At 46.8% G+C, this 25,495-nt stretch overlaps 2 protein-coding genes across 2 annotated transcripts; both read left to right on the top strand.

Moving 5' to 3' along the window:
- The first annotated feature begins 4,622 nt into the window (after positions 1–4,622).
- On the top strand, positions 4,623–9,039 carry LOC149276795 (HIG1 domain family member 1A, mitochondrial-like). Its single transcript, XM_089503250.1, has 4 exons — positions 4,623–4,641; positions 7,871–7,978; positions 8,309–8,443; positions 8,990–9,039. The coding sequence occupies exons 2-4, from the start codon at positions 7,876–7,878 to the stop codon at positions 9,037–9,039; spliced, it is 288 nt and encodes a 95-aa protein (XP_089359376.1). The 5' UTR covers positions 4,623–4,641; positions 7,871–7,875.
- Positions 9,040–13,119: 4,080 nt separating this feature from the next.
- On the top strand, positions 13,120–24,811 carry LOC149276794 (coiled-coil domain-containing protein 13-like). Its single transcript, XM_089503248.1, has 14 exons — positions 13,120–13,328; positions 16,571–16,719; positions 17,122–17,264; positions 17,769–17,831; positions 18,424–18,534; positions 18,743–18,847; positions 19,313–19,477; positions 20,063–20,239; positions 20,864–21,084; positions 21,343–21,470; positions 22,705–22,855; positions 23,838–23,992; positions 24,076–24,181; positions 24,646–24,811. The coding sequence occupies exons 1-14, from the start codon at positions 13,120–13,122 to the stop codon at positions 24,809–24,811; spliced, it is 2,049 nt and encodes a 682-aa protein (XP_089359374.1).
- The last annotated feature ends 684 nt before the right edge of the window (positions 24,812–25,495 follow it).

The raw sequence follows: 25,495 nt of genomic DNA, 5'->3' as shown, positions 1-25,495 counted from the left end.
TTCTGCTGCACACATTTGCCCCCGAGGCATTGGGTATACTGTGGGTATGGCAGCTGATTAGCAGGCTCTGATTGGGATGGTATCTCCGTCTGCGCCCCAAATCGTTTCATCCACTGCCCACAAATTGAAGGAAGACTCGGGCAATATGTACATTCAGTGTGCATTCCCACTCTCATCATGCTGAGCCGGACCTTGGCCTAGTTCAGCTGCAGCTGCTGAGTGTTGAGTACGGCAATAATCCACTAGCAGCCAGAAGAGATTCGGGGTACGGTAATGTACACCCATTTGGTTTTTAAAGGGTTAAAGGGGAACGTATGGAAATGCAGGTAAGCGGGGGTCAATTGGGTTCATAAAACGCCTTTTATGGCGGAGAAAAAGATCTCGTTACTTGTGACAGGGCCAGGCTAGCTGGCTCATGTGTCATATGAAGTTTAGCCGGGTCACGGAGCACTTTTGTGTCCGGTTCTGTATACCGTGACCCGGTAATATATTATATTGTGTTTATTGTGTAACCGGCCCAGAGACTGATGTGGATTCAGCCCCAGCCTTCTAAGAGACGATCCTATAATCTGGCTGGGGCTCTTAATCAGCCAACACAGTCCTGTCTGCCCAGACGGCCCCCGCACTACAGGGGGGATAACACAGGTGGGGGAACCCATTGTATTCTGTAATCCCCTCACCTGATACATCCCCTGTATATTGATGGGATTTGTGATGGGATGTGAGTGATGGGATTGGGGGTTGGGTTCGGTACACATTGCATTGAGATTGTATATAAATTCTGTGTGTTTGTAATAAAGAGAGTTCTTCTTGGTTTACTACGAATGGTGGTCTGGATGATCCGTGGATAGCTGAGTGCGATCCGTATGAGGGACTGACTGGTGATTCCTCAGCCCTCAAACAGGGGTACCCAGCCTTGGGTACGGTGACCCTGTAACATTACTGAGCCACGTCCGGGACTCGTGATCCACGTTGTAATTGGGCAGATTAACTGCCACGCTGCAGCTTTTACTAATAAAAGCCCCGGAGCGGCCGGATCAGCGCATGGAGCTGCTGCGGATTCCGATGCTGCGCAGACCAACACTGTGCACGGCAACGCTGTTCGGATCATTATTTCAAAGTATAAATATTAATGTCCAAAAATCCAGTAATGACCAAAAAACTGCTCAATTGAAAGGAGGATTCTCTCATACTGATGACTACAAATTGTCGAGGCTTTCTTATTTTACATATGTCTATCCCATGCATGTTTAAATTCCCAACTGCATTAACTTCTACCACTTCTGCTGGGAGGCTGTTCCACTTATCTACCACCCACTCAGTCAAGTGAAACGTACTTACGTTATTTGACCAATGTGCTCGTAAATGTGGGTAGCTCCATTGCTGCTACAAAAAAGATACAGTAAAATTTATCCATCCAAAATTAACAAGAAGTGCTTAAAATTTGCAACTATATTAATCCCCCCCCCCATAAATCCATTTTCTTCAGTCTGACAGCAGTCCATGACCGGGGTAAACCCGACGCGTTTTGCCCCTTTGGTCATGGGATGTGTGGCGGGTCCCCTGCACTATATGTCGACTTTTATTTACGTCGAAGGTCCAGCCGGCAGCCGACTCCATTAAACTCATAAAGATGCTGACGATGTGAATCGTCGCCGCCGGTTACTGTGTTTGTGAAGTTTACGTGGGCAATAAAGCTTTATTACAAAGTAATTAAACAGTTAAAGGTCCATAAAGGCCTTTTACCCCAGTAACAGGGTATTGGCACTGGTACTAACTGGGTGAGATAGGCGTCCCAGCGACACGGAGCCGGGGAACCTGCAGCTCGGAAATTTTTGACACTGCTGTCCCTTTAAATAAAATAAAATGCCCCCTATATGTTGCTGTAACCAAATTTCTAGAAATGTATAGATCAAAAGGCAATTTCCTTCATATCACGATTTGGAGTTGGATAGAAGCGCTTCATGGCGTCCAGTTATCAGAAGAAATAGACCGTGCAGAAAGGTGCCTTTTACATGGCGAGTTTAACACAGCCCTGTAAGATGTATTTATATATAATGAAGATCTAGTCGCCCAAAACAGCCATATAATGGGGCTTATTTAGCAAAGTTGGAGTTGGCAAGAGAGTCGCTCGTATTTATCCCGCTTTCAGACTGTATCGTCGGGGGTGAGGGGTCTCCGGGGCAGATACGGCAGGGCTGGGGGGTCCGCTGGGAGAGGCTTGCCCGAGAGCCCCGACTACCAGCTCTCATCAGATAGGGGGACTGTTTGGTAAATTACGGGAGAGAAACAGCCTCGGGGTAAACGTATGTTGATGAAACCGGCTTTGTAAACCTTTCCGGTCAGATCACTCCCTGCTCCGATGCGGGGGTCGGAAGCCAACAATTACCATGAGCGCATAGCTGCCAACAGTCCCGATTTCGTTCCTACCAACAGGGTTGCCGGCTCACTTGGGTCACTGAAATTGCGATGAAATGCCTTCCGGGTTTTTTCCAAAGCGTCTGGGAGATTTACTAAACGTTTTCTAATTTTAGCCAGAATAATAAAGAGAAGTGACTCCGGATTACTGGCACCAACAGGCGCTCCGGTACACAGGAGGTTACTTTTCTGCGGCGTTGGAAAGCGATAGAACCCTCCTGCTGCGATATTAGCAGATTTTTGCCGCAGCTTCTCCTTAAACCAGCTGCCGGTACATGGACCATCTTGGCAGATGTTGGGCCGGTGGACGCTGCTGCTCCGGCGGCAGAACAGGTTCTATGGCGCAGGTCCGCTGGCTGGATACGTAAGGCTTGGCCGTGTGTCATTTGGTGGCCACCGGCCTTAAAGTCCCGGAGCCGCTTGGTTATCGCCAGTCCAGCATCGACCACGTCCCGGACCCATCTTACCAGTCCGGCCCGCTGCGGCACGAGCACATGCGATACCTATTACATCATAGCCACTTCCTGCCCATCATGGGGTTTCAAGCATTTTCTTCTGCTCCCCCACACTGTGAAGACTCCACCGGCTCCCTATTACCTCAAGGGTTAAACTCTAAATCTCCCTACCAACAAATAACCCCTTAACCCTTTATTGCTATATTATATACTTTGCTGTTTACCCATTGTACAGCGCCATGGAATCTGACAGTGCTATATAGAATAATAAAGCCCTCCATGATACTCTTCCCCCATACGTTTCTACCTCCCTGCTCGATCTTTACGTATTTTCTCGTGGGACAAGGCTTTCCTCCTCCGTTATCACCCCTCCCTCTGGAAGTCACGTCCGCCGGACCCCCAACTTTTATCCCCCGTCCCAATTTAGGACCTCAAACCCCCCCCCCTCTTAAGAGACACATGAATGTTATCCCATACGACGTGCACAGTCACCTACGGCACCACCTGCCCCTCTCCATACTCTATGTTCTTCTACACCACATCCCCACTAGATTGTAAGCTCTTGTGAGCCGGACCCTCTATGCTTAATGTATGAGGTCGTCTTAGTTCTACTTTTGTCAGACCCTTTGAAGGTAGGGACTGTGAGAAGCGCTGCAGGGATTGTTGGCGCCATTTAAATAAAATATCGCCATGATATGGAGAGCTGGATTTGCCAGCCCTTACACTTCTCCTGGAGGTAGCTGACCAGTTGCCATCTCATGGAGGGCAACTGCCACCCTAACAGTGGCCAACAGGGGTAGGCAATGTGTCTGTCCCCCAGGTGACAAGTGGGGCATTTAGTGAAACGCCATCCCCAAACAATGTTGCCACCTGCCCCGGGTGGGCACCGCTCTCTATGAGAGGATTCATTACATTGAAATAGTGAGCAAAAATACCACACAAAAAAACCCAAAACGTTTAATAATTTGATTAATCGCTGAAAATATGCTTCATCACAGCTAAATTTTCGTCATCGCTCTAAATAGCGCCTTGTAAAGCCTTCTGACGCCACTGTTTTATTCCTGGGATTATTCTATACACAGCAGGAGGTTTTTCCCGGTTTTAACCCTTCATGTTATACTGCCACGCTGCCCTACTGCCCCAGATACCCCGGTTGTCAGGGGGAGGCTGGAGGCGTGAGGGGGGCGCACAAACCCGGCAGGAACTGGCGTCAAAACCAAAAGTCAGGATGACAAGATAAGAAAAGAGTGGGCGCGGCAGTAACGTGACACTGTCTGGTCTCCAGGGTTACCGCGCCGTGACGTCACGTTTCCTTGCCTGAGGCCTCGCGTGGATTCCCATTTCCCAACATGGACACGATATAGTGCAGCGCAGCACGTAGCAAACCGCGCATCGACTCCGCCCACCGACAGCAGCAGCAGCTAATCAGGATTTCCGTAGCGCTACACCTCGCGCGGGCTCACGGGAGTTGTAGTCCGCGAGCGGTGCCGGCTTTCCCGCTGCGTGTAATTAGAAGGTGAGTGTTCATAAAGTGTTTTCAGCCAGCGGAGCCGGTAAATGAAGCCGTAGGCGGCACCACGCGGTATTTTTTAAGAGTAAAGACAACAAGACTTATTTTCGGGAAGGTCACAATGGGCTCCGAGGTAACCTTGGTGACGTGTAGACCCCACCCCCTTACGTCACATGACGGTTAGCCTGTATTAGAGCCTGCCGAACGCGCGGAGGAAGTGACAGTTTTGTACTATCGCGGAGAGAGGAACACGAACAGGTGAGAGACTGGAGACCGGGGGCCGGTGGGGCGAACTCAGCGGGTTAATGCGAGGTGCCTTGTTTTGGTGTATGGCTGCCTAGAGGTTTGTAAACGGTTAATAGCGAATAATTTGGTTGGTTCTGGTCTGTTGCATTGTCCAATGGTGATGATGCTCACCACTCTTTAACCTAAGGGGTTAATCCTGCCCCAGGGGCGAGGGGCTGTGCTCTGTGGGTATTGAAGGTTTGCGCCTGATTGTAAGCTCTTGTGGGTCGCATGGGGGTGGACAGGTTCGGAGAATGACAGCCTGGGCCGGACGGTGTGAGAGGCCCACCTGGAGGCGTGTGACAGTGACGTCATGGCTTTGGGGAGAAGTGAGTGTAGGAAAGGGTTAACCAGAACTATGTACTTTTGTTTAGTGGAATCTATGATTTGATTTTTTTTTTTTGTTATGTTTGATAAATAGCCCGATATCTGGATCAGCCCGGGGGAGATGGAGCCTTTAATTGGGCCAACCTTGGGACCTCTGAGGTTTTCTTCAGAGATGGGATTCCTTGTTTCCACAAATGAGGCGATAACATCTGAAGAAGAGACCTCTGAGGTCTGGATAGCCGATGTCACCCTTACATTATTTTCTATGTTTGCTGAATGAGAGGTTTCGTCGTCTCGTGGAGGCGCTTTTATTTAAATGGGATAGTAAAGTGGTCCTTGGCGTCTAAACGCAGAGTAAAGAACCCCTGAGCCAGGTGGCATCGTGGACCACAACTCCCTTGAGTCTCGGCCAACGCTTGGGGTGCTGAGGAGTATAAATCCCATTCTGCTGACATGTCATTTATTACCTTTTTTGTGGCAGATAAAGGGTTTAGATTTCCTCCCTAGTTTCGGGGTCCAGCAGGTCCCCCGAGACCTCTTCTCCCGTCTGCAGGTAACGGGCGAGCTGGTTCTACGCCGGGTGATAATACCCAATATTGTCGTTCTGGTTATAAATGTGGCTTTTTGGTTAAAAGACTGATGTTCTGGATACGTTGCGTCGCTCCCGGTGAAGCTGTTATCTGTAGGCGCTGCCGGCTTCCTGCTCTGTCGCGTCCTGTCCTTGTGTAACCCGCGGGGCTGATGACATCATCCGGTGAGCCTGGCCGGGATAAAATGTCCCAAACTCTGTAATCTTTAGATCAGGTGACTTGGACTGTTTTATGTTTCTTGTGAAATCTAATGATTGACCTCATTCTGAGCCTCGGCTGCCAAAATGCCCGAGCCCCCCTCGTAAAGACAAAACCCCTCATCTAGGGCTGATCAATCTTTATTAACCCTTTGATGCTTCACGGAAACCCCTGGTCTCTGATGGCACCGAGCACTCAGATCCAACTCTATGGACAAGAAAATTTTCCGACCTGTGACTATTTAACTGTGCGTTCTCATAATACCCCCTGAAACCAGACTGGTGAGACAGTAAGACTTCTGTCCCCACTGAACTGGTTTTATTGGTTTAAGCGTTCCGCAGGAAACGGGCCATCAGATCGGCCCCCGTCTAGTCGCCCGTTTCTCCTGCTGTAAAGACTCAAACCTTAATCAGTCGTTGGTCTCGTCTTAGATTCAGGAGCCGTATGTCTATCCCCTGCATGTTTAATACCCTCACTGTATTACCCTCTACCACCTCTGCTGGGAGGCTGTTCCACTTGTAACATAAAACTTCCTTAAATACCATGAAACTTCCTTTACATTGCTCAACCACAATCATCTTTATGATATCATAATACCTCTAAAAAAAAAAAAAAATTCTCTTCCTAGATCCTCTGCTCCTTTATGCAGGGAATGCACCCTGAAATCCCCTGTTTCATTGCCCTTATAATACACTGCGGCCGTACCATTATACTAAATGGGGGGGGGGGGGGGTTATGGTTCTATTGGGCAATTAGACAATTTCTATCAGGCTATGGCTGGACACTGTACAAAAACACATGTATGAGGATTCTGTACTTTATTTCTTGGTGGGATTTACCATTATTTTATTATTTTAAATGATTCTGATGTGCCCCCCCCCCATTTATAAATCGGGGGGCCAGAGTATTCAAACTGGCCATTTAGACCTGTGCATTTTCATGTAGCACTAACAAAAGTAGATGGAATGTTACAGTATAATAAGGGGGTACAGTAGCTAGAAAAGGGTGTCCCTGCCCCAAGAGCTTACAGTCTAAGTGATCTCTTAAAGGTGGAGAGCCCTCTTTTCATTCAGGTGCAGCCTCACTGGATATACTGGAGGCTGTTACTGGTTGCGGGGCCCTCTGGGTTAACATCCGTATCCCCTGTATGGATAATTTAATGGGATCCCCTTCTGCCTCTTACCCGGTTTATTCCCATAGAACTAATTTGACATCATAGCAGCTTCCTGCGACCTTCAAGCAGTTATTTAAAATATGACTTTTTTTGGTGGAATCTGTATTTTATTTCTTGAAATCCTCGTATTGGGGGCTGTTAATTGTTAATAACCCGTAGTAAAGGTAACTGATCTTGTGTAGCGTGTGACACGTCGGTGTACAGTCTGTTCCAGGAGTGCTTGTCACATAGGGGGGAGGGGGTCTGGTGTCACAGGACTGTCCTCTGTGTTTGTGTCAGGGTCACCGCGGTTACGGCCCCCTGTCACCCGGGCTGGGGCAGTTATTTTGACGTTTTTGTCCGGCTCCGTGTCCCGGCCGCTCTGCGATCAAAGCTTTTATTATTATTTCAGCTGGTATTTAAAGATTTGGTTTCATGTTTGGACCCGACTTACGAGACTGGTGTAAAAATCCAGCCATGGGGCGAATGCCGCGCAGTATGGGTTATAAAACGTGGAATGTGGTGATTATTGTGAAGCAATAAGAAATTTTAAGAAAGACACCATCGAAACATAGAATCTGACAGCAGATCGGCCCCCGTCTGGTCGCCCGTTTCTTCTCTGTAAAAACTCAAACCTTAATCAGTCGTTGGTCTCGTCTTAGATTCAGGAGCCGTATGTCTATCCCATGCATGTCTAATACCCTCTACCACTTCTGCTGGAAAGCTGTTCAATTTATTTACCACCCCCTTGGTAAAGAGGGGATCAGTGCTGGTGTGGGTCACAAAGTGGGTTAATCGACCTACTACAGATTACAGTGGTTTCCACTCCGCACAGGACTGTATCCAACGCCTAACGCTTTGCTTCAGGGATTCGGGCAGCGTTTTCATATCCGTCTGTAAATTTATTCATCCGGTTTTGCTGTTTCTTTATCAGACACGATGGCTTCCAGCTCGGGAGACGTTCTGCCAACATACGAATTAACCGACACCCAGGGGTCGAAACTGTTGAGAAAGTCCCGGGAGTCTCCGTTCGTTCCAGTCGGTAAGAGGTTACAATTGTAAATGGAAAATGAAACTTCACGTGCAGTGCCTCTAAAGGCCAGCAGAGGGCAGGTGTTGGTTCCTCTCCTCCTCTCATTTGATTTATGTAGCACCAACGTATTCCGCAGCGCTGTACGCTGCTGATTAGAAGGGGGGGTGACGCTCGGGTCCTTGTGAACGTCACCGTAGATACTTGTTATAGAGAGGCCCGTGGCAGGGATTGGCAGGCGATCGTGACTCTGTTGCCAGGGTTTCCAGCCTTTTTGTTTTCTCTGTGATCTCTCCGCCTGTCGCCGGATTCATTCATCGTTATTTCACGTTTCTGTTACAGGGGTCGCCGGATTCCTCGCTGTTGTGGGTTATGGGCTTTACAGACTGAGGCACAGGGGAGACACGAAAATGTCCGTGCATCTGATCCACATGCGTGTCGGGGCGCAGGGATTCGTCGTGGGAGCGATGACTTGTGGTATGTAGTTTGTGGTCTTAATTCAGATCAGTCGCTGGTGAATACAAAACGTGGCAGTGGATTATGGGATTCTTATCATTGAGTCTGCCGGCTGATCAGCCCTATCTAGTCTACCTATTTCTCCTGCTGTAAAGACGCAAACCTAAATCAGGAGCCTTGCTGCTTCTGCTGGGAGGCTATTCCACTTATCTACCACCCTCTCTGTAAAGGAAAACTTCCTTACGTTACAACTGAGGGTTAGAAAATATATCTTTTTTTAAATGGGTTTAAAATCAATGTAGGTTTGAAATATTTTAGAAATTAAAGTAAACCTAGCAGTTGGTTCGACTTTGTAATATCCATAAAAGAAAAATAGACAGGTGCCCCTATTCTGTAACATCAATAAACTTTATTACACGTCCACACAGTAAGTCTTCTGTGTCTGAACAATAAAGTTTTAGATATTATGGATCGGGATCAGAACCTCTCTCTACGCTTCCGTTATTTAATTTATTAAATATTTTCTTTTAAATTTAAACTTTTTTTTTTTTTTTTTGTTTCCCCCAGGTGTGTTATACTCCATGTACCGCGAATATCTGGCGAAACCCAAAGAGTAAATCGAAGACTAAGACCGAAGAAAAACCCCCTCTTTTACCCACACGGACCTCACATTGGGGTGTCACGTTTATTTTACGGCTGTTAGAATGTTTTCGGGGTGCGACCTGCGGATCGTTGCGGAGCTCTCTGGAAGTCTAGAGGTTTTTCCGCTCTTCTTTTTAGTTTCACGAGACTTTCCTCTGCGTTCTGTAGCAGATACAGTACGGGATGGGAACGCCGGATACCGAGGTCCTATCAAGAAACTATTTATTTTTGTATGCGTTGCGTGAACAAAGCGAATCTATAATCTGGATTTTTATTATTTTTTGGTGCTGTGGAGAGTTTCTTTTAACCCTTTATTCCTCGCCTCCGCTCTCTCGTTACCAGACGTCCCTTCAGTATTTTGTACACTCGGATACAAATAAACCGATTTAAAGATATTTTATGAAACGCGTCCGTGGGGTTGAAACCCTGCATATATAATTTATTTTTTTTATTTGAGGTTTTTAAAACCACTCCTTACAGGAAACACAGGTCTGACTTAATAGGCGGTCCCTAAACCCATTGAAAACAATGCACCCCTTTCTCATTAAGGGGTTAACGAAGGGGCGTCTGGTAAAATAAGCGCAGAGCTATTTATTTATTATGATCTATTTTATTTCTTGTATCTGTCCTTTCTCTTTTTAACCCTCTCTCGTCTGTACATTAGCTGATGTTGACTATTGGCTTACCCGTCTCATCCGCGCGGCACAGGAACCCGCGTCCGAATAATCCTGTTACGGATTGTAGAATTCTGTACATTCCGTGTGCTTTCACGGCAAAGTATACAATACCAATAAATACACCTGGGACGTAACGCGTTGAGTTGTTGTTGCTATGAGGACGCATCTCCATCATGGTGAAATATTTGGATATTTGATTTATATAGCGCCATCAAATTCCATAGCGCTGTACAATAGGTGGACAGGACAAAACAAGTAGTAACAATTTGACTTACAGAAACAGGTGAGGAGGGCCCTGCTCAGAGGAGCTTACAATCTATAGTTCTGCCCGTAGCTTTGATTATCTGGTAAATATTCTGAATCTCTGTTCCTTGTTAATTTAACATTTTGTCACGTGACCTGCTTGTGCTTTAGATCTGTATTCAACACATAGCAACCACATGGTAACAGACATCTCCACCCCCTTGTTGTGAAACGCGTGGGTAAGGCTGTGTTGGATGATGGGTGGAAGAGTATCTACGTGAAACGTACCAAGTTCACAATTTCTAATTAGGGACAAATAGACAAACTTTTTTCAACCACAAGACGATGGCAAAAAAATATAAATGTATGGGGAGAGTTTCCATTTAATCACCCAAAGCGACCCTTTGTCTATGGAGTATCGGACTTCGTTAGCATCGCCATAAAGCATCAGCTCGGTGTGGTGTTTGAGCTGGGAAAGTCACCCGAAATATCCCATGACTGACAGCAAAGGCGGCTCCTGGTCTGCAGATAATGGGAGTTTATTGGGACAAAATGAGATAAAACCAGGTTTTTGTCACTGACCGACATTACTCTATACAGTGCTGGGGGTGGTATTACTGTATACAGCATGGGGGGGTATTACTGTATACAGCATGGGGGGGTATTACTGTATAGCTTCCCTATATGTCTCCTTACTGATCAAGCTATACACTAACCAGAAGGCTTTTAGGGTCACACAGTCTGGAGCTTCATATACAATCCTGTGATCATTTCTAAGACTCTAAAATGGAGCTACCCAGTGTTAAGGGTGATATCCCTTCTTGAAAGCAGGTGATTCTTTAAATAATAAGTCAAGGTTTCCTTAAGGGCCAATTTAGGAGCCATTTGGTAAATCCCTGCATAGACTCCCAACCCCAGGCTGTTACGGGTTACTGTTTTAAGGGTCTCGGGGTCGGCTCAGCTCCCGGATGCGTTCTTGGGCTTCTGTTTGCTGCGTGATTCAAAAGCCTCGTCCTTCAGCTGTTATTAGCAGCAGATCCAGAAAAAGAACAAGGAAGGACTTTCGGGTCCTTCTGACACTAAAGGCGTTTGCCGGTTCTGACCTTTGTATGAGCTGCCAGAATACCGCCCAACGTTTCACAGGCATAGACGCGGGGTAGGGGCTTTAACAAGTCCGGGGTATCGTGTTTCTGGTCCTCCGTGAAAACCCACAACATATCCCGGAACTCTCAGGATCCCTGCCCCGATCTCAGGGTGAAGGGGCAGATTCTTGGGGTCACACACTCTGGAGCCTCCTTTTTATTCACCTCTGCCATGATGATCTACCTATATGACTCCTAATTAAGGTTTTTGACCTCTGTAGGGAATGGCTGCTATTCCTGCTTGAATGCAGTTTGGTTTATCTTTATTTAATGACAAGTCAAAGTTTCCATGAGGGCCGGTATGTGAACCAGTTGGGCAATGAGTGGTGAGTGACTACATCTTCGCAATGGGTTATTAAAGGGTTAATAGCAGATTATTTAGAAAGTTCCCAGGTAGGGTCCCCAAAAAGAAGGCACCCGGTTCTATTCTTCATTTCCAGTACAGCTCGTTTCACCTGCACACAAAAAACCGCAACAACCAAATACAACGGACGGGTATTTATGACCTTTAGAAGAATAATGGGGTTTATTTACCCCGTTTAATTTATAAAGCCGTTCCCTGCTGTTTCTATACACATTATCGGGGCTTTTAGGGCTGTAGAACCCTGCGATCCCCTCATACCCAGCAAACATTCTGACCTCCTAGAACAGGGGAGGAAAAAGGGGCTTGTGTCCCAAAGAGATGCTATCTCTCCTAAAGAGGGAAATGAAAGGTGTTCCTGATGACATCACTGGAATAATTTTGTGGATAACTACCAGCCTGAGTTTATTTGCCCCATGATACACAGCAATTGGGCTCCAAAAATAGCATGCAGATGGAGAGTGGCCCCTGGGCCGAGTGTGCACGGACTTCCCAGCATTATTTTAAGCCATTAAATAGGAACCGGGGTCACCAAAGCCCTGACCTTGCCGGAAACCAGCACCGATTACAGCTGCCAAAAAAATTTACCCCTTCTGCCCCTGCCCCTGTGGGACTAAATTCGCCTTTACACATAACTGACACACGTGGTGGTTTTCACTCAAAGTTAAGTTACCACTAAGGACAAATGATGCCCCGCCCCGCCTGCGGTCAACTACGTGTAGAGAGTAAGAAGGGAGGGCGCTCTGTGATGACGCCATCGCGCGGTTTCCTCGGAGACGGTTGCCACGGAGACGCGTCCGCCTTGATCTATAGTTTTGAGTACCGGAAGCAGCGGGTGAGGGTTGAGGTGAGTTATAACACCCCGGGGCCCAGGGGTAATACCCGCTCCTGAGTATTAATATGAGTGTGAATGGGGTATTTACTCCTGTTATATAACAATAATCCACATTAAATGTGTCCGTCCCCCCGTACAGAACCGGGAGCTCCGTTACGGCCCCGCCCTGAGCACTAAAGGCTAAAGTTTACCCCCCAACCCAGAGCGAGTGGTAAAGGTGCTGTTCAACGTAGATAAATCATTCATTGCCCTCTCTAGTACCCTAAGCAAATAAACCACAGCAGATCTCTCTGGCTAAAGAGACACCGGAATGGATCTAACAACAGTTGTAATAAAAAAACACAATTTCAAGGTATTCTGAATGAGGATACCTGTGTTCAAGCAGGATATTAAAGCCATGAAATAGCAGGGAGAAAAGCATCAGTAAGAGGTCAGCTCCGTACTTTGTGCCCCTAAGAATTTTCCCATCTGTATAAGGAAAACGGTCCCACCCACTATATTATTTCAATCAATACATTAATGGAACTGCCTCTCAGCAGAAGTGGTAGAGGCTCATACTTTGAAGGAGTTTAAACATGCGTGGGATAGACATACGGCTCCTGGATCTATGAGTTCTATATTTCTATCAATGGTGAAACTTCTAATGTTCTGAAGCTTAAAATAACTGGGGTTCTTGAAAGGGTTAACCGGAGGTGCTTATTATAAAGCTGTATACCGTGGGGTGCGTTATATGCCGGTTTAAAGGACCATCTGCCCCCCACGGATCTAACGGGGTCTCTTTCTTCATCCAGTTCTCCATGGAGTCCGACGAGGCAGTGAATGAAAACCTTCGGCTCCAGTTCAGGGCTCTTCAGGAGCAGCAGCAGAAACGTCTGCAGAGGATGATGGAGAGAAAGAAAGAGAAAGACAGAGAGCGGAGCAAACGAGACGGGGATCCGGGCGAGAGAGAGGACGAGAGCAACCCCTTTACTAACGCAGGAGATCCTCCACGTGATATAAACAGACAGTACGGTCAGCAGGGATAAAAACAACCCCAGTGCTGTATACAGTAATATACCCCCCAGCGCTGTATACAGTAATATAACCCCCCAGCGCTGTATACAGTAATATAACCCCCCAGCGCTGTATACAGTAATATAACCCCCAGCGCTGTATACAGTAATATAACCCCCCCAGCGCTGTATGCAGTAATATAACCCCCCAGCGCTGTATACAGTAATATAACCCCCCAGCGCTGTATACAGTAATATAACCCCCCCAGCGCTGTATACAGTAATATAACCCCCCAGCGCTGTATACAGTAATATAACCCCCCAGCGCTGTATACAGTAATATAACCCCCAGCGCTGTATACAGTAATATAACCCCCCAGCGCTGTATACAGTAATATAACCCCCAGCACTGTATACAGTAATATAACCCCCAGCGCTGTATACAGTAATATAACCCCCCAGCGCTGTATACAGTAATATAACCCCCAGCGCTGTATACAGTAATATAACCCCCCAGCGCTGTATACAGTAATATAACCCCCCAGCGCTGTATACAGTAATATAACCCCCCCAGCGCTGTATACAGTAATATAACCCCCAGCACTGTATACGGTAATATAACCCCCCAGCGCTGTATACAGTAATTTAACCCCCCAGCGCTGTATACAGTAATATAACCCCCCAGCACTGTATACAATAATATAACCCCCAGCGCTGTATACAGTAATATAACCCCCCAGCGCTGTATACAGTAATATAACCCCCGAGCGCTGTATACAGTAATATAACCCCCCCAGCGCTGTATACAGTAATAACCCCCCAGCGCTGTATACAGTAATATAACCCCAGCACTGTATACAGTAATATAACCCCCCAGCGCTGTATACAGTAATATAACCCCCGGCACTGTATACAATAATTTAACCCCCCAGCGCTGTATACAGTAATATAACCCCCAGCACTGTATACAATAATTTAACCCCCCAGCGCTGTATACAGTAATTTAACCCCCCCAGCGCTGTATACAGTAATATAACCCCAGCGCTGTATACAGTAATATAACCCCCCAGTGCTGTATACAGTAATATAACCCCCCAGCACTGTATACAATAATATAACCCCCAGCGCTGTATACAGTAATATAACCCCCAGCGCTGTATACAGTAATATAACCCCCAGCACTGTATACAGTAATATAACCCCCAGCGCTGTATACAGTAATATAACCCCCAGCGCTGTATACAGTAATATAACCCCCAGCGCTGTATACAGTAATATAACCCCCAGCGCTGTATACAGTAATATAACCCCCAGCGCTGTATACAGTAATATAACCCCCCAGCGCTGTATACAGTAATATAACCCCCCCAGCGCTGTATACAGTAATAACCCCCCAGCGCTGTATACAGTAATATAACCCCCAGCGCTGTATACAGTAATATAACCCCAGCACTGTATACAGTAATATAACCCCCCAGCGCTGTATACAGTAATATAACCCCCGGCACTGTATACAATAATTTAACCCCCCAGCGCTGTATACAGTAATATAACCCCCAGCACTGTATACAATAATTTAACCCCCCAGCACTGTATACAGTAATTTAACCCCCCCAGCGCTGTATACAGTAATATAACCCCAGCGCTGTATACAGTAATATAACCCCCCAGTGCTGTATACAGTAATATAACCCCCCAGCACTGTATACAATAATATAACCCCCAGCGCTGTATACAGTAATATAACCCCCAGCACTGTATACAGTAATATAACCCCCAGCACTGTATACAGTAATATAACCCCCAGCGCTGTATACAGTAATATAACCCCCAGCGCTGTATACAGTAATATAACCCCCAGCGCTGTATACAGTAATATAACCCCCAGCGCTGTATACAGTAATATATCCCCCAGCGCTGTATACAGTAATATAACCCCAGCACTGTATACAGTAATATAACCCCAGCACTGTATACAGTAATATAACCCCCCAGCGCTGTATACAGTAATATAACCTCCAGCACTGTATACAATAATTTAACCCCCCAGCGCTGTATACAGTAATATAACCCCCAGCACTGTATACAATAATTTAACCCCCCAGCGCTGTATACAGTAATTTAACCCCCCAGCGCTGTATACAGTAATATAACCCCAGCGCTGTATACAGTAATATAACCCCCCAGCACTGTATACAATAATATAACCCCCAGCGCTGTATACAGTAATATAACCCCCAGCGCTGTATACAGTAATATAACCCCCCAGCGCTGTATACAGTAATATAACCCCCAGCGCTGTATACAGTAATATAACCCCCCCAGCGCTGTATACAGTAATATAACCCCCCAGCGCTGTATACAGTAATATAACCCTAGCGCTGTATACAGTAATATAACCCCCCAGCGCTGTATACAGTAATATAACCCCCCAGCGCTGTATACAGTAATATAACCCCCCCAGCGCTGTATACAGTAATATAACCCCCCAGCGCTGTATACAGTAATTTAACCCGATGATTTCCCCTCTTTTGGAAACTAAAATGTGGCTATTTACTGCCATCTTGTGGCTAGATATGGAAATCCCTCTAGCTCTGGATCAATAAACCTCTGCTGGATCCCCGGCTGAGATATTTAGTTATATATAGCGCCGTCATACTGCGCTGCGCTGTACAAAGCGTTTTAAGTCGTGTTGTAAACTAACATATTTACAGCTATCCTTGAGTAATTCGCACACGGTGCTAAATGTGGAATAGTTGGTAAGAGTAGGCCGCCTGTTTCCATGGTTATCACAGAATTGCTGCGATAACCAATAACCGAGCCTCGTGTTCAGGGAGAAGATTGATCATTATTGATTATTGATTGATTATTGACTCCATGCATATACTTCTATTTTAATAAATAGGATCTACAGCCTTAATATGTGAGTTTCATCTTCTGTTGAAGTATAAGCAGCAGTCTAGGACCACGAGGCCAGCAAAATGGGGGGGGGGGGCAAGTGGCCCTTTTGGGTGATCAGGCTCCTCTGGGTGGAGCTGCTGAAGATCTCTTATATCCCCAACTATGGAGGAAGATGTTAAGCCGACGCGCGGCCTCCATAGCACGCCGTACCGGCACCGCAGATCCGTAGGAGGCAGGGGTATGATGTCAGCAGTAATGACGCGGGCTGCGGATGGGGGGCCCTGGGGTCCTGTCCATGAGCGCTCTGTGCCCGAATTAGCTGCATGTTGGTAAGAAAATGTATGCCCATCCGCAGGCTTCTGGAAGATGAAAACGAGCAGCTCCAGAACCAGCTGCGGGAGGTGAAGGACGAGAACGGGAGGCTCCACAAACTCCTGAGGGAGAAAGAGTTTGAGATCAAACATCTCCGCAGGAAGATTGAGGACAACAAACTAGCGTTCTCAGGTAATCCACTGCATTAAATGTACACGGGGGGTGATTAAAGATGCCATAATACCCACATTGTTGGCATCTCAAGCCCACCTGTGCCCTCATTTTAGCGCATGCCCAATACTTTCTCACCTAGCAGCAGCGTGTAGGATAAGCAGGCTAGCGGGCCACGGGTCATAGGAGCTTTGTGTGTCTATGATGGGGTAGGAGGACACGGTGGGTCTCCTAAACACTCAAGGTAAGAGGTCTCCTCGAATCAAAGCTCCTTCCAAGAAGGTAAGATGACGGTTGGGACCTGTGTGTCCAAGGTGGTCCCCACGCGTTTTGTAGGCATATACAGCACCGGTCACGTCTCTACGTGCTGTCCCCGTGTATATCCGTGCAACGCCGCTATCCAATAACCAGTCTGGATTTCAGGGACAGCGACTGTTGCCGGGGACGTCGCGGCTACAAAAATTGTCGAGTTATCCAAAAGAAACCGGGAGCTCACGGCAGAAATGGAGAGCGAGAGGACGAGAGCGAAGCAGCTGAGCAGCAAGATGAAGGAGATGGAGAAGGAGGCAAGTAACATAAAGCCATTAAACCCTTAAAACATCTTCGCATTACCCACGAAGGTTCTTTGTGTATTTTCACTAATATTTTTCTAATTGTTTTTAAGATATTTTTTATTTAACATAGAACCTGTCGGCAGATCGGCCCCACTCGGCCCCCGTCTAGTCTGCCCGTTTCTCCTGCTGTAAAGACTCAGACCTTAATCAGTCGTTGGTCTCGTCTTAGATTCAGGGGCCGTATGTCTATCCCGTGCATGTTTAATCCCCTCGCTGTATTACCCTCTACCACTTCTGCTGGGAAGCTGTCCCAATTATCCACCACCCACTCCATAAATTCAAACTTCCTTACGTTACATCTAAGCCTCTGACCAGCTAATTTTAGATTATATGTACTTAGCACATTGGGATCGCAGTATTTTCTGCCCCTCCAGTAACATTTCCCCCCCAGTGGATACAACATTAAAATTGATGCCTTTGGGTTTTTCTTTTTCTTCTTTTTTTTTACTTTTCCAGCTCCAGAACACAATAGCAAAACTTCAGAGCCCCTCCGGTAAAGGCTCTATAAACGGGCAGACAGCGACTCGCATAGCGGAGCCAAATCCGGTGAGTTTAATGGTTAAATTCAGCTTCGTATCTCTTTAACCCCTTCATGACACCGGTGGCTTTAAAGGCTTGGTTCCAAAACGTTTATTTGCCGTCTCTAGTAGGTTAAGCAAAATAGATCTCGGCAGGTTTTTCGTGAAGGGTTAACCACATAGTAACAAACACAGAAACACAGCCTATGAGGGCTTACCTATGTGTCACATGACACGTGTTCCCGGCACAAATTATGAATGAAGCCAACATTCCCATGGTTAAAGAATTATTTCTGGGAAGGGTTTGGACAGAACGAGGAATTCTGCTTCCGACGCCAAATGTTATTAGGAATCCAGTAGTATTTTTAAAGACCCGAGCTGGACCAGAAGTCAGCATCACTCTGGCTGCGCATGATTGGAGTTATAGTCCATAGTAAGATGATGGCATGCGGAGACCTTTCTTTAAAGCAATGAAGGGTTTCTTTCGCAGTTTAGTACACGTCGCGCATGGCTGAGAGTCGGGATGGAGAGCGTTTCTATGAAGAACTCATCTGTATTTTCACTTTTTTTCCTTCTTTTTCTTGCAGGTCGAGAATCCGGAGACGAAAGCCCTGCAAGAAAAGCTGGCGGCAGCCAACGTAAAGATGACGGATTATCGCAACCAAATCCAGACCTTAAAACAGGAGCTGAAAATGGCTCACAAGGTAATAGCCAACACCAAGCCGTGCTTATCGAAGGGCTTAAAGATTATCACCTGCCATGGGCTGTCCTCACTAGCCTGTTAATGGCCTAACGTGCCCCCGTCAGAAGGGGTAGTCGTCATACCGAGCTGCGGACTGTTTCACAAAGAGATACTCTGCAAGGAATTTGTCAATTTTAACTTATAACACGTGATTTTTAATATTTCTGTAGGTTCTAGCGAATGAAGTCGGGGAAGAAGTGAATATATCGCAGCTGGTGGGCTCCTCTGGGGGCTGGAGAGGACGGGCACAACAGATTCTTGCCCTGCAGGGCCGGGTAAGTGAAAATCCACTGGGGTGGTGTAAGGAAGCCCAAATGGCTCTAATACCGGCCCTCATGGAAGCCTTGACTTGTCATTATTTAAAGATACAGTTTATTGAGTCACCTGCATTCAAGCAGGAAAATCAACCATAACATACTGGGAGTCTTAGATATAATCACAGAGATGTAGAATGGGTAGGAGCCAGCTTCAAAATCTGTGCCCCTGAGATTGGGGCAAATCCTGGTGCTATTGAATGCCCAAACCCTTCCCAGAAATAAATATTACATCACTTCCATGATTTATGCTTAATTATCATGTGACACAGAAGCTGGCACTGATTGGCTACCGCAATACAAACCGAAGATGGCTTCTCAAAATCTGCAGAGGAAAAAAAAATAAAATGACAGATCCGCAATGAACGTTTTAAGTGGAACAGCAGCTTTAAACATGGCATTTTATTAACGGCTCGTTTTCTGCAGGTCCGTGAGCTGGAGGGCCAGTTGGGCCGGGGGCGCGGTCCGGTGTCCGAGCTCAGCGTGGAGGAGGAGATGTGGGGCATCTCCGTACCCAAAAAACTGGCAGCTCAGGAGAAGAACGTCTTCCGGATCCGTGCCCTGGAAAAGGAGAAGAGGGAGGCGCTGGAGGTGAGATTTTGGTAAATTTTAAGTTAAATTATCATGTTACATACTACTTTTTATGTCCTGTTTACCCGTTGTACAGCGCTGCGGAATATGATGGCGATATATGCATTTCTTTCTTTGGGCAACCAGATGGAGGCGGCTAATAAGCTATAATTCTATAAAAATAATGATAGTAATGATGAAGGCAGCTGAAATACCGCGTGGCTTCACGTGGTAAATATTGGGGGCTTTTACAAAATCCCTGATGTTCTATAAAATGATCCGCTGCTGGTATTTACTGAGCACAATGGGCCCAGCGAGTTCTCTGGTGGTGGATTTGTGGGTCAGCCTCCCAGCAGAAGAGGTAGAGGCATAGATAGGCATATGGCTCCTGAATCTAAGACGAGACCAACAACTGATTGGGATTTGAGCCTTTACAGCGGGAGAAACGGGCGACTAGACGGGGGCCGGATGGGGCCGATCTGCCGACGGATCTGTGTTTCTTCAATGGCACTCCCAGCCGAATATCCTCCACCACCCTCCAGTCTTCGTTTCCCTTCTCTTCGTGACGCTTTTTTAAAATAATTTCTATTGATTTATTTAATACAGAAGCTGACGAGCGAACACGAAGCCGTCAAGAAGGAGAACGAGGAGCTGAGAAAGAAGTCGGAAGCCTCAAAAGCCAGGAATAAAGTCCTTTCCAGCGAAGCGAAGACACTGAAGGCGCAGATGACAACGCTGATAGAAAAAGGAAAACACGACAACGAGCTCATCGACGCCTTACTGGTACCGACGCGACGATACCCCCCAACAGTCCCAAACAGTCCCCACTCACTGACCGAAACCAGATCACCCAACTCCCTGCACCTCCCGCGTTCCTCCAAGTACTTCCGAGATTAGGTTATAATGTAGACAGCGTCCCGTCCCAAAACACATGATCGTGGAATTAAAGGTGTGATGAACCAGGAATCAGATGCTGGGTGGTGACCACTCCTCTATTAGGCCATTAATAGTCCATGGTGCATGTGAGGACAAGAGTCTTTTTTATGGTAGATAAGTGGAACAGCCTCCCAGCAGAAGTGGTAGATGGTAATACAGTGAGGGGATTGAACATGCGCAGGATAGACATACGGCTCCTGAATCTAAGACGAGACCAACGGCTGATTAAGGTTTGAGTCTTTACAGCAGGAGAAACGGGCGACTAGATGGGGGCCGAATGGGGCCGATCCAACGGCAGATAGGAGGTTTCTATGTCTCCTTTATGTGGAGCACTTTTTATACAGCGTTACGTAATTTACATTAATTATTACCAGCCAACTTTTAGGGGTTTTTAACGCTGGGATGTTTTTACGCCGTGATTCGCCGCGTCCTTTTCTATACCGCGTTAATTTAATGTATATTTTCCCTCAGAGCCAGCAGAGGAGCATGCAGGAGGTGCTGAGCCGGCTGAGCCAGCAGGAGAGGCAGGGAAAGGATTCCCAGCAGACCCTGAACATGCATTTAAACAGCGAGACTCAGAAGCAGAACGCGTTGGTCACTCAGCTGAAGCACATGGTGGCCGAGAGAGAGGCGAAGCTCAAACAGCTGGAGGAGGAGGTGAAACGGTTAAAGGTAAGGAGGATAGAAACGCGGTTTTACATTTTAAATGCGGCTTTGAATCGCTGTATTTAGTGTTCACGGAATAAACCTACCATGGCTTCCTGCCGCTGCTTTGGTGTTCATTTTTGGCCACAAGTGGGCGGTTGGCTAATGGTTGGCGGAAAGCCCACCCTGTAGCTTTTAACCAAAATCATAAACCCGGCGCGACCCCGCGGGGAAACTCTGATCTTCGCTTCTAACGATCCGTTTGGGCCGGACATAAAGAAAACGTTATGTTTCGATTCCTACAGAATAATCCAAAAACACCGCAGAGCTCTGAGAGCCATAAACCAGCAGACGATTTGGGACCTGAAAGATTGGGTCCCGTCAGACCTTCGTCAGACGGCGGGGACATCAGTGCGAGGCGAGGGTCCAGCAGGTACGGAATAACCGCCCCCCACCATGCAGGGGCCGGCACTCTGTATACCGACACGCTTTGCCGCCTGTCCCGGGCCCCTGTGCCTCACCCGTCGGGTCAGCGTGGATGACGGAAGGGTCCCTTGGGTCATCAGAGGCTGAGCTTCAACTCCCATGGTCCTCAGCCGGCCTCCGACCTGCTTTCTGGATATGCCGAGGCTTTTTTTTTTATTATTGTGTTTCAATGCCGTGGAGATCCGGCCGGCTTCTCCTACCAGAAAGAATTAAATAAAAACCAACAACGTTTACGTTAGACGTTTACTCGAGCCGAGATCAGGATGGATATAGACACTACGTAGCCACGTTTAACCCGTACGTGGCAGGTTCCGGTTGGGTGCTAGGGGTTCTTCAACTATAATGTCATTTATTTTTTCCTTTTGGAGTTTATGGAGTTAAATTGATGTTTTATGATTTGAAACGAACCAGTTGTAGTTTTTATTAAAAAATTTTTCCCCCTCCTAAGCAGGTCGGTTTCCGGAGCAGGACATGAACTCGTGGAGAGCGCGGCCCCTCTGCCCACATCTGGGAACAGCAGAGTTTCCCCTCCGAGGTGCGTTTTCTGCTTTACAGGCGTTTATTCCACTAAATAAACTTTCTGCCGCTAACATTTTCCCGTGGCAAAGGGCTGTGATTTTTACCTTTCTGACACTAAAGGGTTAAAAGCCGTTCAGAGGTCTAGAACTTGCTCCAGCAATCCACAGGTTAAAAAAAATCCAGAGCCAAATTTTAAAAGTATTATTGGGTTGACCAGTAACACTTTTCCTTCTTCTTCAGCAGATCGGCCCAATCTGGCCCCCGTCTACCCCCCCCCTTTTCTCCCGCTGTAAAGACTCAAAATTTAATCGTTGGCCTCATCTTAGATTCAAGAGCCGTACGTCTATCCCATGCATGTTTAAGTTCCCCTCAATGTATTAACCTCTGCCACTTCTGCTGGGGGGCTGTTCCATTTATCTACCACCCTCTCAGTAAAGTAATACTTCCTTATATTATATCTAAGCCTTCCAAAGGTTAGAAAAATGTAGGTTAAAGTATATATGTTATGATGTGAAGGTACAACTCAAGAGGAAGAAGCCGCTGGTGTGTTTATATATTTGTTGTACAGCGCTGCGGAATATGATGGCGCTTTTTAAACCAATAAATGATAATAATATTCTCATTACATCTAGGTTTTGGGGGTTTTTATATACATTTTATAGATGGAGATTTCAACCTCAGTCTCTTGTTTTTCTCTGACAGTCCGGATGTTCGGGGGCTTCAGACGCAGAACACAGAATTTAGGGCGCTTTGCAAAGCAGCCGAGGTGGAGCGAGACCGACTTCTGGAGCTGGTGTCCGTCCTGCAGAGAAGGTAATTCACCGAGCTGGAAACATTTCCTGAAAGAATATAGAAGCCCAAAAACACAGCATTTTGGGAAAACATTTTTGGTTTTTACATAATTTTGCATCCAGACACCAACATTTATACTGATCCAGAAAACGAGGAAAAGCCAGCGATATGCTCTAAAAACAAACCAGAATCCCATGTCACTTACAGTCATAATACCGTATTCGCTGGAATATAAGACAGGGTATTTTCAGAGCAAATGCTGGTCTTATATTCGAGGTCATTTTATAATCTGACCTCACATAGAGGTCTGACTACAAGACTAAGATCCCCCGCAGCGCTGCAGGGACCCGGATCCTCCTCTCTGTACACGACCTTCCGGTGCTCCATCATAGAAGCCCCGGCAGAAGTGCTGATGTCCACCCGCAGAGTGGCATATCAGGGGGCTATAAGGTATATCGGCGGGGGGCAGAGTGGTATATAGGGGAGTATAAGGCATATCTGGGGGGGCAGAGTGGTACATAGGGGAGTATAAGGCATATCGGGGGCAGAGTGGCATATAGGGGGTATAAGGCATATCTAGGGGGCAGATGTGCATCACTGGGGGGCAGGTTAGCAAATAAAAGGAAATAAAAACAAGACGATTGTTTTTCATATTTAATACAAACAAATGTTTACATGAATTAATATTTACTGGTAAAACTTTTTTCCTATAGTGTAGTGTAAGAAAAAAAGAAAAAGCCTGGATAATAAATAATTATTCAAATTTTAGAGCAGTAATCAAACAAAGACGGTAAATCTAATGGTTTTAGTGATTCATAAGCATTCTGGTACGCAGACATTTATTTTGTTCGAGTTTGGACCTCCCAGGTACCCATACAATATAGTGAATTAGCGCACGCTTCCCGGGGAGATAGAATCCTTTTCCCCTCGGCCTCGCCGTGCGACGTTCCTGGTATAGATAAGGCGTAGTGTATCAGAGTCGTGACGTATTCTGTCGCTCCAGGATTGAGGAGACCAGCGACAAAGCCCTGCAAGCCGAGAAGAAGCTCCAGGAAGAGAGGAGAAGATCCGTCCTACTGGAACAGCAACTCGAAAAGCTGAAGATAGACCCGTCCAGAAACGGAGCCGCGCAGAAACTGTCTGCTCGCGGGAAAGCGGGTAAGCTTACGGCCCAGACGGGGGCCGCTACAGAGCAACGAATCCCCCTAAACCCCGCAATAAATCTCCCCTTGGATCCGCAGGGCAGTCTCTGACCAACTCCAGACACTTCAGCGAAAGAACAGATTTGTCGCTCGTTCGGCCCTCGGATCTCCCCCTGGAGACTCAGATCGAGGAGCTCAGCGCAACGTGAGCATTACTTTTATAATTGAGTTACCTGTAATGATGTTCCTCAGATAATATTGTAAGTTTGATAACTGGATCTTGGGGAGAACATCCAGCCTGATCCTTTTCAGAAAGAAAACCTCCGGCCCCTGGACTCCTCCAGAATGTGTCCCACCTTATGGGCCGTGTATCCCCAACCCGTGTTCTGCTTCCGTAACGTTCCCGTGTTCTCATATGCCTGGAGCTCGTGGGTACTGCCAACACTTTGGCATTCAATGGGGTTAAGCACGAGCCTTAAAGGTCACGGTCTGACCTCTGTTCCACGCACAGGGGGGGGGGGTAACTTAAATGAGTTGGTTTGGCCAATTCTTTATATTTTCTACTTATAGTAAAAGCCCCGGAAAATCCGGACCCGCTGACCTAAATGACATTCTATTTAATACGCCTTGAAGGGTAATGTCTGATCTGTTTATCTGTTGCATGCGCAGGCTCGCTATACAGATGGATGAAAACGAATCCCTGAAAACTGCCCTAAAAAGTACACTGAAGACCAAAGAGGACGACCTCCGGCTGTACCAGGACATGATCGGGGAGGTGAAAGCGATCTTCCTGCAGGCTCTCCGCCAACACAAGCAGCAGAAGAGCACCGCTTAGTCTGAGGAGTCAGAAGGCCGGCGGTCAGAGCCGGGTCTGGATTAGGGAACAGAAGGGAAAAAAACGATGGCGGGCCAGATTATCCAAAAATCCCCTTTCTCCAGAGAATGAACGGAATCTTTGGCGTTCGGGGCAGAGCGGTGGGACACCAAACCGAATAAGTCGAATAAGTCATTTTAAGCACTTTAACTTAATATTTAAGTTTTGGCCTAAATTAGTTAATTGTTAGGTAACGTTAATAAAGTCTGACTTTCCTGCCGGTGGAGAGAACAGGATTTCTGGCAGCTTTTAGGAGCAAAAATTCAGTCAAAGTTCTTCTTTCTGTAATAGCGAATATGGTCGTTATTTCTAAGCGTGCGGTACATGTGACGAGTGTGCGCTGCTCGACTTTCTAGCCATACGATGTCATGGGAAGACGTACGTTCTGTGTGGCTTTATAACCGTATGAGGTCACGAGGAAAGGTGTGGCTTTATAGCTATATGATGTCACCCGGATGGACTCATGCTGTGTGACTTTGCTGCCGTGTGATGTCACATGGTACAGAGTCTCCTCGCTGACCGCGTATGAGACGTACAGCCCTGGATACAGAATTACGTTATTTGGGGGCAGTTCTAGATTTTCCTTAATAGTTTGGGGCTGGATCTCTCTGAGTGAACGAGGATCCGTGGATCGGCCAAGTAGGT

This window comes from Sceloporus occidentalis, unplaced genomic scaffold (genome assembly GCF_023333645.1).
Source record: "Sceloporus occidentalis isolate IW3139 unplaced genomic scaffold, rSceOcc1.0.p SCAF_224, whole genome shotgun sequence".
In the NCBI taxonomy this organism is placed as follows: domain Eukaryota; kingdom Metazoa; phylum Chordata; class Lepidosauria; order Squamata; family Phrynosomatidae; genus Sceloporus; species Sceloporus occidentalis.
The sequence above is the reverse complement of the archived record's forward strand: the minus strand, read 5'-3'. Positions and strand labels throughout refer to the sequence as shown.

Bases quoted from the DNA above. Each gene is read 5' to 3' on its own strand.
- LOC149276794 (XM_089503248.1), top strand. From the start codon at position 13,120: ATGGAGTCCGACGAGGCAGTGAATGAAAACCTTCGGCTCCAGTTCAGG. The intron at 21,085-21,342 runs GTTTTACATTTT...CGATTCCTACAG, and splicing joins GTAAGGAGGATAGAAACGCG to AATAATCCAAAAACACCGCA. The intron at 21,471-22,704 runs GTACGGAATAAC...TACATTTTATAG, and splicing joins GCGAGGCGAGGGTCCAGCAG to ATGGAGATTTCAACCTCAGT.
- LOC149276795 (XM_089503250.1), top strand. From the start codon at position 7,876: ATGGCTTCCAGCTCGGGAGACGTTCTGCCAACATACGAATTAACCGAC. The intron at 7,979-8,308 runs GTAAGAGGTTAC...TTTCTGTTACAG, and splicing joins GTCTCCGTTCGTTCCAGTCG to GGGTCGCCGGATTCCTCGCT. The intron at 8,444-8,989 runs GTATGTAGTTTG...TGTTTCCCCCAG, and splicing joins CGTGGGAGCGATGACTTGTG to GTGTGTTATACTCCATGTAC.